Source organism: Cnephaeus nilssonii, assembly GCF_951640355.1.
Source record: "Cnephaeus nilssonii genome assembly, chromosome: 13".
Lineage (NCBI taxonomy): Eukaryota > Metazoa > Chordata > Mammalia > Chiroptera > Vespertilionidae > Cnephaeus > Cnephaeus nilssonii.
This window is the reverse complement of record NC_137084.1, coordinates 53,148,049-53,161,611: the sequence shown is the minus strand read 5'-3', so window position 1 is coordinate 53,161,611 and position 13,563 is coordinate 53,148,049. Positions and strand designations below refer to the sequence as shown.

The 13,563-nt window shown below is 39.2% G+C and overlaps 1 protein-coding gene across 8 annotated transcripts in view; it reads left to right on the top strand.

Moving 5' to 3' along the window:
• The window catches only part of DLG2 (discs large MAGUK scaffold protein 2), a gene marked incomplete at its 5' end in the record, with an annotated part of 1,931,014 nt that overhangs the window by 538,510 nt on the left and 1,378,941 nt on the right, over positions 1–13,563 (top strand). For 3 of the 8 annotated variants that reach the window (XM_079787290.1, XM_079787309.1, XM_079787307.1), the window contains one exon: positions 12,326–12,367. The exons of the other annotated variants lie outside the window; for them this stretch is intronic. In XM_079787290.1, the coding sequence (XP_079643416.1) occupies positions 12,326–12,367 (42 nt within the window). Of the gene's footprint in view, positions 1–12,325; positions 12,368–13,563 lie in introns of those variants that run through there. 8 annotated transcript variants of the gene reach the window in all.

The following is a 13,563-nucleotide window of genomic DNA, read 5'->3' as shown; positions in this document are numbered from 1 at the left end:
AGATGACATGATCATATCCTAGTTAATAAAATGGTAATATGCAAGTCTAATAAAAGGGTAACATGCAAGTTGACGGAACGGTGGTACAACCAATTGCTATGTTGCGCACTAACCATCAGGGGGTAGATGCTCAATGCAGGAGCTGTACCCTGGTGGTCAGTGCACTCCTATAGAGGGAGCGCCACTCAGCCAGAAGTCGGGCTCATGGCTGGCAAGCGCAGTGGCAGTGGCAGGAGCCTCTCCCATCTCTGTGCAGTGCTAAGGCTTTCTAACTGCTGGCTAAGGCCCACTTCCTAAGCCGGCAGTCGGATATCCCCCGAGGACTCCTGGACTACCAGAGGGCTCAGGCCAGGGTGACGCACCCCCCCTCGAGTGCATGAATTTCATGCACCAGGCCTCTAGTATATATAGAAATTCTAAAAGACACCACAAGAAACTATTACATTTAATCAATGAATTCAGTGTATTTGCAGGATACAAAATCAGTAGTATTTCTATATACTGACAATGAAATATGTGAAAAATAAATTTAGAAAATAATCACATTTACAATAGCATAAAAAATGAAATATTTAACAATTAATTTTCTCAAGGAGGTAAAAGATCAGTACATTGAAAATTATAAAGCATTGATGAAAGTAATTAAAGAAGACACAGATAAATGGAAAGATATCCTGTGTCCATGGATTAGAATAATTATTGTTTACATGTCCATGCTAACCAAAGTGATGTATAGATTCAATGCAATCTGTATCAAAATTCCAATGTTAGTTTTCTTAGAAAAAACAACCCTAACATTTATTTGGAACCACAAAAGACCCAGAATAGCCAATGCAATATTGAACAAGAACAAAGCTGGAATCATCACACTTCAAAGTTGTATTCAAAGCTCTACTAATCAAAACAGTATTGTACTGGCATAAAAATAAACCAGTGGAACACAATAGTGAAACCAGAAATAAACTATGCCATATACACTCAACTAATCTTTACCACAGGCATGAAGAACCCAATGGAAAAGGATAGTCTGTTTAATAAGTGGTGTTGGGAAAAGTGAATATCTGCATGCAAAACTCTTATACCATACACACACAAAAATCAACTCAAAATGGATTAAACATTTACAAAAAAAAAGAATTAAAATTATAAAACTTCCCAAAGAAAATACAAGGAAAAAACTTTTTGAGATTGATCTGGTCAGTGAGTTTTTGGATATGACACCAAAAGCACAGGCAGGTAAAACAAAAATAAACAAATGGGACTAAATCAAACTAAGGAATTTATGCTTAACAAAGAAAAAAATCAACAAAATTAGAATGGCAGCCTATGGGAAGAGAAAATATTTGCAAATTATATATCCAATGAGAGGCTACTATCCAAAATATATAAAGAACTCATTTAACTCAACAGCAAAAAGATACATAACCCATTAAAGAAATGGGCAAAGGATGCCTTACTGGTGTAGTTCAGTGGTTGAACTTTGACCCCAAAATCAGGAGGTTAGGGTTTGATTCCTAGTCAGAGCATATGCCCAGGTTGAATGCTTGATCCCCAGTCAGGGGTGTGCAGGAGACAGTGATCAATTATACTCTCTCATCATTGATGTTTCTCTCTCCCCCTCTCCCTTCCTCTCTAAAATCGATATAAATATATATTGAAAAATGAGTAAAGGAGGTAAGTAGAAATTTTCCAAAGAAGTCATGTGAGTGTCCAACAGGTATATGAAAAATGTTCAACACTACTAATCATCATGGAAAAGCAAATTAAAAACACATTGAAATCACTTTATACCTGGCAAGATGGCTATTATCAAAATGTCATATAATAACAATTATTCACAAAGGTATGGTGAAGAGAGAAAACTTGTACACTATTGATGGGATACAAATTGGTACAACCATTATCGAAAACAGTATGGATTTTTCTAAAAACTATCATATGATTTAATAATTCCTCTTCTGGATATATACCCAAAGGAACTGAAATCAGTATATTGAAAAGATATCTGCACACCCATGTTTATTGCAGCATTTTTCACAGTAGCCATGATACAGAAATGTCTGTCAATGGATGAATAGTTAAAAGAAAATGTGGTATGTGTACCTATAATAATAAAAGCATAATATGCTAATTATACCATACATCCTTCTGGACAAAGCCGTGGCTGTGAGAGAAGCCCAGGTCCTGGTTGCCTGCTGGCAGCCGGAGGGAAACCTGAGTCCCAGGTGCCAGAGGGAAGCCGGTGCCAGCAGCTGAAGGAAGGAAGGCCAACTCTTGCACGAATTTTGTGCATCGTGCCTCTAGTCTATATATATAAAAGCCTAAGTGACTGGCCGACCATTCAACCAGTAGACGGGTCACTATGACGTGCACTGACCACCAGGAGTCAGTCAACTTGGACAGACAAAAAGAGAAACAGGCAATTGAGTCTATGAAAGATCTCAACCAGGTGGGGTTGAGCTGCAGTTTGCATTGGGAGGCTAGGCCATTGGCCCAAATTCCACCACTCCCCAGGCACCATTCTGGAGGCGTGGCACCCCCGACCCCCCTCAGCCCCTCCAGCTGCGTCCTCCCAGGGCAGCCAGGACCGAGGGACAGAGGGAGGGAAGAAAGAGACCACAAACTCTGTCCCTAGCGCCTGCCTCCTCCTATCAGACCAGAGTCACCCCAGGACTTGCAGGACAGAGTGCAAAGTGAGTGGCTTCACTGCGCAGCTACTGCGACTCCCCGGTCTGCCCTGGGTGCCCCTTGGGCACTCACCCCACTTCTTTGAGCCTCAGTCTGCATCCCTAGTGAGGCCATGGGAGCTCAACTCTAGGGACCCACTTCTCCATAGCTAGGTGCGGCAGACCAGGAGATGCAAAGGACAAGGGTGGAAGACGGGCAGACGCTCAGCTGACCAGAATCAGCGTGGTGGGGATGAGTGGGAGTGGCTCCTCCCCGGCTGCCTGCTGCTTTATGCACTACTACATCCTTCGGAGGATGTTGGATGCCGGTTTCAGCCCAATCCCCGCAGGCTACGCTGAGGAACCGCACTGGAGCATGAATCTGTGCACCAGGTCTCTAGTAGTTAATAATAATGTATTATATACTTGAAGTTTGCTAAGATAGTAGATATGACATTTTCTTACCACACAGACACACACATACACAAAATAATTATGTTTTGGCAAATTTAAATTATCTTAATTAATCATTTTACATTGTATATGTATATCAAACAAATTATACATGTTAAATTATATAATTTATTTCATCTATCATCATCATATATAAAAGACTAATATGCAAAGTGTCCCCTCAGGAGTTCAACCGTGAGACCTGGAGTTTGATCGCTCCCTATGACATGAGGTGACCACCAGTGGGCGGTGTGGAACGAAAGAAGGCCCAGGCCAGCAGGCAGCAGCGGGGAAGAGAGGTCCAGGCTGGCAGCCGGAAGGTGCCGATTGGCCCTGATCACTGGCCAGGCCTAGGGACCCTACTCATGCATGAATTCCGTGCAACAGGCCTCTTGTATACAGTATGAAAGCCTAAGCGACCGTTTGACCATTCGCCCAGTAGCTATGATGCACAATGATCACCAGGGGGCAGATGCTCCGACCAGTAGAGGAGGGAGCCTGATTCCTTGTGGAACCAGCCGTGGGTTAGGTTGCTGCTGGGGCACTGTCAGCCCTGAATCTGGTTCACCTGCACCCCAGACCCAGAGAGGAGGGAGGAAGGAGCTGCTGGGCAACAAGGTCCTGGGGACTGGGCCTGCAGGAGGCGTCTCGCAATCCGGGATCCCTCGGGTGATGTCAGAGAGCTGGTTTTGGCCTGATCCCCAGAGGCCAGGCCAAGGGACCCCACCAGTGCTCGAATCTGTGCACCGGGCCTCTAGTACCTACATAAAAGTGAAAATAATCACATTATATACTTTTTTTTTTTCCAAAAAGTGAATCTGTAATTATCAGAGTGTGTTGAAACTTAGTTATAGCTTTTTTCTTCTATATTTCAAGCTACTCATCAATCTATTATGAAAAATAATTAAACTATTCTTTGTAAGGGAGCTATTTTTCAGGACACTTAGGTCTTTTGCTCTTGAGAAGCTTAAAATGGGGTTAAGGAGATGAATCTTCAGCACAAAAAGCAATGAGGGAAGAATACAAGGCAGTGTATAATCAGGTACTAAAATGGGCAATGCAGACAATACATGCCATAGACACTCAGGAAAAGAGTTTTTGTGGGCTAATGTTGTCAGGGAAAATCTCACAATAAGATGGGCCCTGATCTGATCCTTAAGAGATGATAGGAATTTCAGATAGTTCTTCTCAAAGCCTTGTTTTGTGTTTGTTTGTTTTTTTGTCCTTGGTGTAAGGCATGTCTATCCCACTTTCTTTCTGTTCCAAGAAATTAGAATTGGTGATTGTTAGGAAGCCCATGTTCTTAGATTTTTCTTTCCCAGAAATCCTGAAGAGAAGGCTTTTTACACTTAAAGGTGTATGTAGAAGCTCTTTAAGACTGTGCGGTATTGTTCAATAATTCTGGTGGGGAATTTAAGGGGTCTTTGAAACTATGTATTTCTAAATTCACATTTATTCTCAGACTGAATGTTTAAGTAGTTCTCAACAGGGGCAGTATACGCCCTTTGTGGATGCTCAACTGGCAATTTAAACCATTGTGAGGGTGTTTTTTGTGTATAATAGCAATGTGGGCATGTACTACTGACAAGTCGTGGACAAGAGCTGAGGGAGGTACAGGCTGTAGGAGACACTCCCACACTATAAAGAACTATCCATCATCCGAGACTTTAAAGTATCTAACTGAACATTCCTTTATATGAGAAACCTAAATAAAATTACCTCAGTCCATAATCTATCTCCATTTTACATATTTAACACAAAGCGTTTCTTACATGGACTTTGTAGACACTGAAAATTTCAACAATACAATTTCCCTGTCATAGAAGGCATCATTACTTATTGTTTTGCTTAGAACTTTACCAATAGTTTTCACCAGTCCAGAATATTATGTCATTGATAGCAATGCTGCTTGAGATGTTTGAACAATCAATTCAATATGCTGCTTCTGTTTATATATGTGGGTGTAAGCCCTTTTCCATTTAATCATGCAATTGGAGTTTTGTCCAAGCATTTCAATTAAAATTTAAAAATTTTAACAAAGTATTTCAATTAAAATTTAAAAATTTTAACTCTTCCCTGGACAGATAGCTCAGTTGATTAGAGTGTCATCCTGATATGACAAGGTTGTCAGTTCTATCTCCAGTCAGGGCATACACTAGAATCAACCAATGAATGCATAAATAAATGGAACAACAAATCAATGTTTCCCTCTCTTTCTCTCCACCTCTCTTTCTCGCAAGTTAATGAATAAAATTTTTAAAATGTCAACTCTTTTACTTATTTCTTTTATATGTTATATTGAATTTTTAAATCCTATGTAAAACTAGGTTATAATTCTTAATGCTTATCATGATAGTAAATTAAAATATTTGTATATAAATGGAGTGTTATATCTGAAATAGTTAAGTATCTTGGTATAGGCACTGAGATTTTGAGAAATTTTCTCTGAGCTTTGGAATCAGAAGATCTAGTGTTTCAGTTCTACCTCTAGCTTCTGTACAAATCTGAGCAGTTCATTTAATCTCTGTGCCGTTTTCCTCACTGAATACAAAGGGGTGATGGCAATATCTTCACAGCAAATGTGAGGATTAAGAAAAAAATGGGATTGATATCTACTTTGTGAACTGAGTCATGCATATATAGCAGTATGTATGACAAAGGATACTCAAAGCCATGAGATTGCAGTCTTCTTTTTTATTTTATAAATATATATTTATTGATTTCAGAGCGGAACCAAGAAGAAGAGATAGAAACATTAATGATGAGAGAGAATCATTCATCAGCTGCCTCTGGCATGCACCACACTGGGGATCAAGTCTGAAGCCTGGGCATGTGCCCTGACTTGGAATTGAACTGTGACCTCTTAGTTCATAGGTCTATGCTCAACCACTGAGCCACCCCAGCCAGGCATGCACAGTCTTTCTGGCTTATTAAATCCACTGTTCAGAAAGTAGTATGAAACATTACTTTATGACAAATACATGGATCATGTCAACTTGAATTTAACATTTACATAAATTTTAAGATGACAAATGAAACATTAAAGATATCCCATTTTGTTTCTATAACTGCAAGGGCAATCGATGTATTCTCTTCTGCCTTTAGGGATACTTCAGTGGAAAATCATGAGAAGCTCTGAAATGCTTTGTGCTTTGTAATCACTTATTATTATCTAAATAAACTTCAAGAGAATGCAATAAGTTCCAGTGATATTAAAGCAATTCAGGGATTATTAAGTAGTCAAACTTCCTGAGAATGAATTCTCTTCAAGGCTAATTAGTAATGATAGGGAAGTCCTAGAAGGTCTTCAAACCCTTCCAGGGTATCTTCTAGGTATTTAGAAGTTAGTCAAGAGGAATGATAACATATTTTTATCTTTCTCTTTATCTCTATCAGTCTTCTTTACCCTAAAACTACCACTGATTAAATTTCCTATGTACCAGGCAACAGGCCAAGCAATTTGCACACCTAATTTATTTTAGTGTTTACAACATCCCTGTGAAGTAGGATTGTTATCTTTATTTTATAGAGGAATACTCCATGGCAGAGAGAGGTTATGTAAATTGCTCAACATCACACAGCTGGAAGTGGCAGAAAAGGAATTGAAACTCAAGTTGTTGTTACAATTATGGATTTTCTCCAAAGTCTAAGAGCTATTAGTTTCTAAGGGGGAATGGATTCTAAGTTCTAAGAATGGATTTTAAGTTGTAGCACTGGTTCTCAAACTTTAGTTTACATGAAACTCACCTGCAGGGCTTGTTAACTCCGATTCCTGAGCCACATACCTAGGGTTTCTGATTTGGTAGGTCTGGGCTATGACCTGGTAATTTGCATCTTTAACAAATTCCCAATTGATGCTGATGCTGCTGGCCCCAAGACCACTGCTAGATACTGTAGCCACTGCTAGATACTGTAGAGCAGGGATTGGCAAACCACAAACTAAGAAATGGTTTTTACATTTTTAAATTGTCGAAGAAAATAACAACCATAATATTTCCTGACATGTGAACAGTATGTGAAATTTAAATTTTAATGTATATTAATAAAGTGTTGTTGGAACACACTATATAATGTCTATGGCATCTTGCTCTCTGTAACATCAAAGTTGAGTTACTGTGACAGTAATGGTTTGGCTGGTAGGCATAAAATATTTGCTATGTGAACCTTACAGAATCAGTTTACCCTTCTTCTCCTTAATTCTCATCCTAACTGCATATTAGAATTACCTGAGAAGCTTTATAAAATACTGATGCCTGGGTTCCATTGCTTAAGATCCTGATTTAGTTTGTCTGGAAGATAACCAACTGGGTCCTTAACATGTAAACATATCTTTTCTGTCTTGTCTAAATAAAACAAACAAACAAAAAATGCAGGCAAACCTACCAGAGTTATTCTGCCTATAAGAAATAACAAGGTAATGCACTCTCCTTATTTTATAAGGAAAATATACAGAAATATGAATTATTTGTCCCTGTTAACATTGTTGCTATTATTATTGCATTATTAGCTAATCATAATTGCATACTGCTTTAATATTTTTTAAAAAATTACTAAAATTAGGTTATATTCTAAAAATTATTACATACTTATCTTAGTCTGTTTGGGCTGCTATAACAAAATACTACAGAGTGGGTGGCTTATCAACAACAGAAGTTTATTTCTCACAGTTCGGGGGGCTGCAAGTACGAAATCAAGATGCTGGGCTGACTCATTGTCTGGGATACAGTCCAGTGTGTCCTCAAATAGTGGAAAGGCAAGGGACTTTCTGGGGTCTCTTATATGAGGACACTAAACCTATTCATGAGGACCTAATCACCTCTCAGAGGCCGTACCTGCAAATATCATTACATTGGGGATTAGGTTTCAACATGAATCTGGAGGGAACACATTCATTCTATAGCAAGATTTATTGTAAAAAAAAAAAAAAAAGAAAAATTAGGGGGAGGTGGGAGTAGGTGGAAGAGAGTAAAGGTGATGGAAGGAGACTGCCTTGGGGTGGAGAACACATACTACAACATACAGATGATGTATTATAGAATTGAACAGCTGAAATGTATACAATTTTAGTAACCAATGTCGCCTCAGTAAATTCAATGAAAAAAAAAAAAGGAAATATATGTAGATGTTAGGTTCTAAACTCAGTGCTGTGGGAAAAAAATCAGCTAGAGTCAGGTTTGCTCAATAGTCACTTTTTCACTCAAGAAATAAAGTAGTTGGCTTGTGTTTAAGGGCCATGCTTTAAGAAAAAATAGATCACACATGCATTCCAGGAAGATGTCACACCCATAGAATTCCATGCATTCCAGGTAGATGTCTATATTATAAGAGGCACGCAGGAACTAAGATGAATTCAGGAAAAGGTAGAGTCCTATCTCCATGTCATGGCTATCCCCTGACCTGTGCTCACTGAAAGCATTAATAGGCAAATCCCCCCACAAGTCCTAGAATGCCTCCCTTCCTGGGTCTTTATTTCTCTCATTCACCCAGAGAGGATAGTTAGATAAATAGTTCATTATGGGGAGGGCACTGTAGTAGGGTATTAAATGAATAATGAAAGGTAATGTCTAACTTATCTTCCTAAACCAAGTTATAATCCCCAGTAATCAATGCTATCAAAATTTTACACACACACACACACAAATACACTCACCTACTACATTTATATAAGCTTATACATACAAATATAGGCATAGTATACAAACTCTTCAGCAATCTTCTGTTTGCAATTACATTATAACTTACAAATCTTTTCATATAAGAATATGTACCATATATGTTTGTAATGACTGCATAGCATTTGGTGGCATAGAAGAGCTGCTATTTTACACATAAGCCTTTCACTAATAGATATTTACATTATATATATAAAGGTTATATATATATATATGTGTGTGTGTGTATATCTATCTATCTATCTATATATACATATACATATATATATACATATATATATATATATATATATTCCAATCTATACCTAGACTTAACTCCTAGGTATTTTATATAGATTACCTTCCAATAAGTTTTCACTAATTCATGCATTCCCATTAGTACTTGATATATCAATCAATTAAAAAATATTTTTATTTTTTATGATTTTCTCTAAATATGAATGAGGTGGAGCATGTTTAATGTGTTTTGTGGTCTTTGGGTGAATTTCCACTTTGTGTCCTTTGCCTTTTTTAAACTTTATATTTTTTATCTGTTTATAAAAATTATTTGTATTTCAAGAAACTTTTTCATTAAGTATGTGGCAAATATTTTCCCAGTTTGTAATTGTATATCATTTAGCTAAATGGAAGTTTTTTTAAAAAATTTATATAGTTACATTGTTTAACTTTTCTTATATGGCTTCAGTCTTCCCTCCAATATTAGATATGCCCAAACAAAATCCGTTTTTTTTTTCTAATATGTTTATGGTTTCAATTTCCATACTTAAATCTTTGCTCTATCTAGACTATTGTGATGATGGGAGATTCATCTTTCATCTTCTCAATGACACTGTTAAGCATTATCCCCATTTTATAAATCTCCATTATACAAAGGATAAAAGAAAGGGTCTATCATGGACGTAATTTTCCTGTATTATTTGCTTGTGAGAGTTAGAGCTTAGATTTACTATGCTGCTTCCAAAATTAAGTAGCCAGTTACAATTTCCTTCTGCAATAACAGATGTTATTCTGTTAGTATGTACTTGGATCTGTTAAAAAACCTTTGCCTAAAAATAGAGAATACTTTTTAGTGGGGCATTGTCATTGTAATTAATGCCTCATTTCCTGCATCTGTAACATGAGACTAATAAGTCAGTTGTCCTAGTACACCTACAAAAATCAGGCAGTACATCTACAGGTGTAGCCCATGTCTGCACTGGGATGCTGTGGGATGGCTAAGTGTAGATGGGAGTTGAAGTTCATCGGCAAGTCTAAGAGCCTTTCTTTAGAGTGTCCACACACTAACACTGTATCTGAAGTCCCATTGGGAGAAGCCCTCCGCTTCCCTCCAGGAAAACCTGCATGTGTTTTTTCACCTGTAACTTCACCTGTGAACTGTTCTGAGCTTTGTAACATTTTCCAGTTCGTCTGCTATCTTTCTCCTGGGATGTCCAAATACCCTAGGGTCTCTTAAAATAATAAATACAAAGATGTGAAGTTGCCCTTTTCCCACAATTCCTAATGGGAAAAAGTAACAATGCTTATTCACAGATTAAAATTTTAAAAAAAAATTCTCTGAACCTCCAATAAAATAGGCATTTAAAAATTCTCCTGTGATTTTCATGACATCAAGTTGCTGTGTTTGGATTCATTTATTGGGAAGAGCTGCAGGGAATGTGACCTGCTATGACCTCAGAAGAAGAAGGTGTTAACTTAAATTCTTGGTCCTGCATTGGAAAGCCATTAGTAAAAGTTGTAGAATGAGGAGAGTTGGGCATCCATGTCGGGTTTTTTTTTTTTTTAATGTCCTGGAAGTCACTGGTTGTGTTGCAAGTGCTTGTAATTTGTAATTACCTAGATTTATCTGACAGACAGAACTGGGAATCAAATTAAGTAGCTGCCTTCTTTTACGATTCTAAAGAATCTCCAGCTTAAGACAAGATTGCCTTTTTTCCTTCCTAAAAAAAGGCACAAACAATGACAGCCCAAAATAGCTATTTAGTCAGAACTGACGACACTTTCTGAATGCTTGTCATTAAGAGAGAATTAGAAAGCCCTGCCTTTCCCCTTCCTTTAATTCCTCTCCCTTAAATACCTTGCTTGCCCCTGAAGCTGCCTCAGCTCATTGCCCAGGAGAAATGCCCAGTAGCTCTGCCAGTACCTCAGCACCACTGCAGGCTCCAGAGGGGAGGGAGGTGGCTTATGCAAAACACATTAAAGAAAAACCCTAAAAGTCACTGCAGCTTTTTCTGGTGAGTTATGCTGATCTTCCCTGTCGCTGTAAGCTGATGGGGAACGTTGTGGCAAAGACATAACCACTCTTTTTCCTCCCACTGTTTTCTGCTGCAGTGAGAACAGTTCATTTCTGCGTGCATTTTGCCAGAGAGCTTTAGAATTCTAGCTGAGCATCAGGGCTTCCAAAGGCTGGAAATAAGAGTTTAGAACGTTAAATTGGAGTTTGTCCTTTGGCTCAGGAAAAATTGAGTTAATTTGCAGCATTCGGTGCCTGACAGGAATGACAACAGACAGTAGCATCAGACGATGGTTTTAAATGTTTCCCCCCCTTATGGATTCGTGGGGGCAGAAGCTTTTATTTTTCTCTCCTGCTCTCTGCCTTCCGGAGCCAGCTGAACACATTACATTCAGCAGCAGTAGCTACTGAATCCGTGGTTATGTTATCCCTGGACTCTTCCCTTTCATTCCGAACTCATCCTCTCTTAGTGATTGTCATTTACTAATAAAGCTTCATTTTGGAAAATTGAGTGCCTGTTTTATTAGTGATCCTGGCAACTTTAAGCTACCCCGGGAAGATGCAAGTAGATATCTCAGGACAGGGAGGTGAGAGAAGGTGGTACTTCTCAGCCCTGTAACTGCAGATCACCCCAGGGGAACCCAGCTTACATTTTAGGGGACTTGATGAGACAGTGATCTTTTGGTCTCAGTGCTGTTTCACACTGGAAAGCAGAATGAGAGGTGTTTGCAGTGATTTGTAGTATTTGCCAAACAGGGTGCTGCATCAGAATAGCCTGGAATACAGTGCAGAGCCCTTATTCAACCTCCACAGGGAAAAGGGTTTCCTCTTCATTTACAGTCTGCCGGATGCAGCCCCTTGTAAAGTACCTAATAGGATAACAGCAGAGCTCCCCAGAAACATAAGTAACTCATTGGTTAAATTTCAATTCTTCACCTTCCTCCCCCCACCCCATCCCTCCTGGGTGAGCTCATTCCCCCCTCCCTTTTTTTTTTTTTTAAACCCAGTGATTTAAAATGCTAGAAGGAAAAAGCAACTGAAGTCTTAACTTTCAGATGCTGAATTCTCGGCTAATTGAAATTACTGGGCACAATGCTATATATAGCCAATGAAGAGATGTTGAGCTCTCACTCAGTGCCTTCAAGACATGTCGTTTTGTAGTCAGAGAAAGCAGAGATCAATGCATTTTCAAACTGACAGAGGGAACGGATGCTCCTTAGTAGCACATGCCCAGGACCCAGTGTGTGGGGCTTGCGCTGTGCTGAGAAGCTGAATACCGGTCCATATGCTCCTTATTTACTGCAATGTTCTTTGCATGTTACTGTGCACTCCGGACTAACGTGAAGGTAAGAGGAGGCGAGCCGGCAACTGGGCACAAGATACATGTTAAAGCAGCTGCAGAAAATGTCTACCTTGTGTAGCCTCAGGACTTTTCGGATTGCTGGCTGAGCAGGCAGATTATTACAGGTGGTTGCAAGGGCTTTGTTTTATTGTCGCCGTGCAGCCTCGCTGGGGGAGCATGTTGGAACGCCGCTGTGAAGTGACCTTCAGGTTTAACTGTTTGTAATTCAGGTTCACGCTCACACTTGGGGGCTGGAGTGGGGGGAGGAAAAGATGGAAATTATGTAGGTAGGCCAGATCCAATAAATCAGAGAGGGGGGGGGGAAGCTATAGAGCATGCTTTAGAGGAGGATTGAAAGTCTTTCTTTTTAAAAGTGCTGGGAGCTGCCTGTTTGTGCAGCTTAATTGTTTGAGTTGGGGATTACACGTAGGGGCTGCCATGGCATTAGGACGGGGTCTGTGGGATAGCTGATCACCCTGCCCATACAAACAGTGTTATCGTTGGAAGTTGGTGATATTGAGCATACACATGCTCAGCTCTGTTTGCTTTGGCTGCATGGGTGCCGTTGCCAGGCGTTATCACCCCACTGACATTCACTTGCTGTCTTTAATGAGGCTCTGAAGTTGAGCTTAAGTTTGGGAGATTTACCCCTTGTCAGGAAGGACTGTGATATTATTGGAGAGGTTTTCTGACACTGTTCATTCAACACTAAGCCAGTCAGACAGGCTAGCTGTGGAATTCCAGTTGCATAATTTAAAGTGAATTACATCCTCCGTTAGCATTTTGAACTTGGATTTTCGAAGGAAGTTCAAAAGGAAAGTAATTGCCTTTCAAGAGAAGAGAAAAATTTGAAGGGCAGTTAAGATTTAGTACCTAAAGCAAGATCTTAAAAATATATATCAATGTAAAGCGTTTCCCCATTTTATTGAACCTGGGGAGTATTTTAATATGCCTGGGTACTAAAGTTTCATTTCCTGTGTTTACAAGTTTTATTAAAGAACTCCCTGCTGCTCCCCCTTTTGTAAGCCTTTTTGTTGTCTATTTGAATTTCAAACAGGTAGTATTTATGTTTTGATGACCAATTCTATTACAACCACAGTCGGAAGCATTTCTGTGGATCATTTTGCAGACTTCTGCAGACTTTACTTTTTACTACTCTTAAGGTTAAATTCAGCAACCAGTGTTCCCCCCATACATATG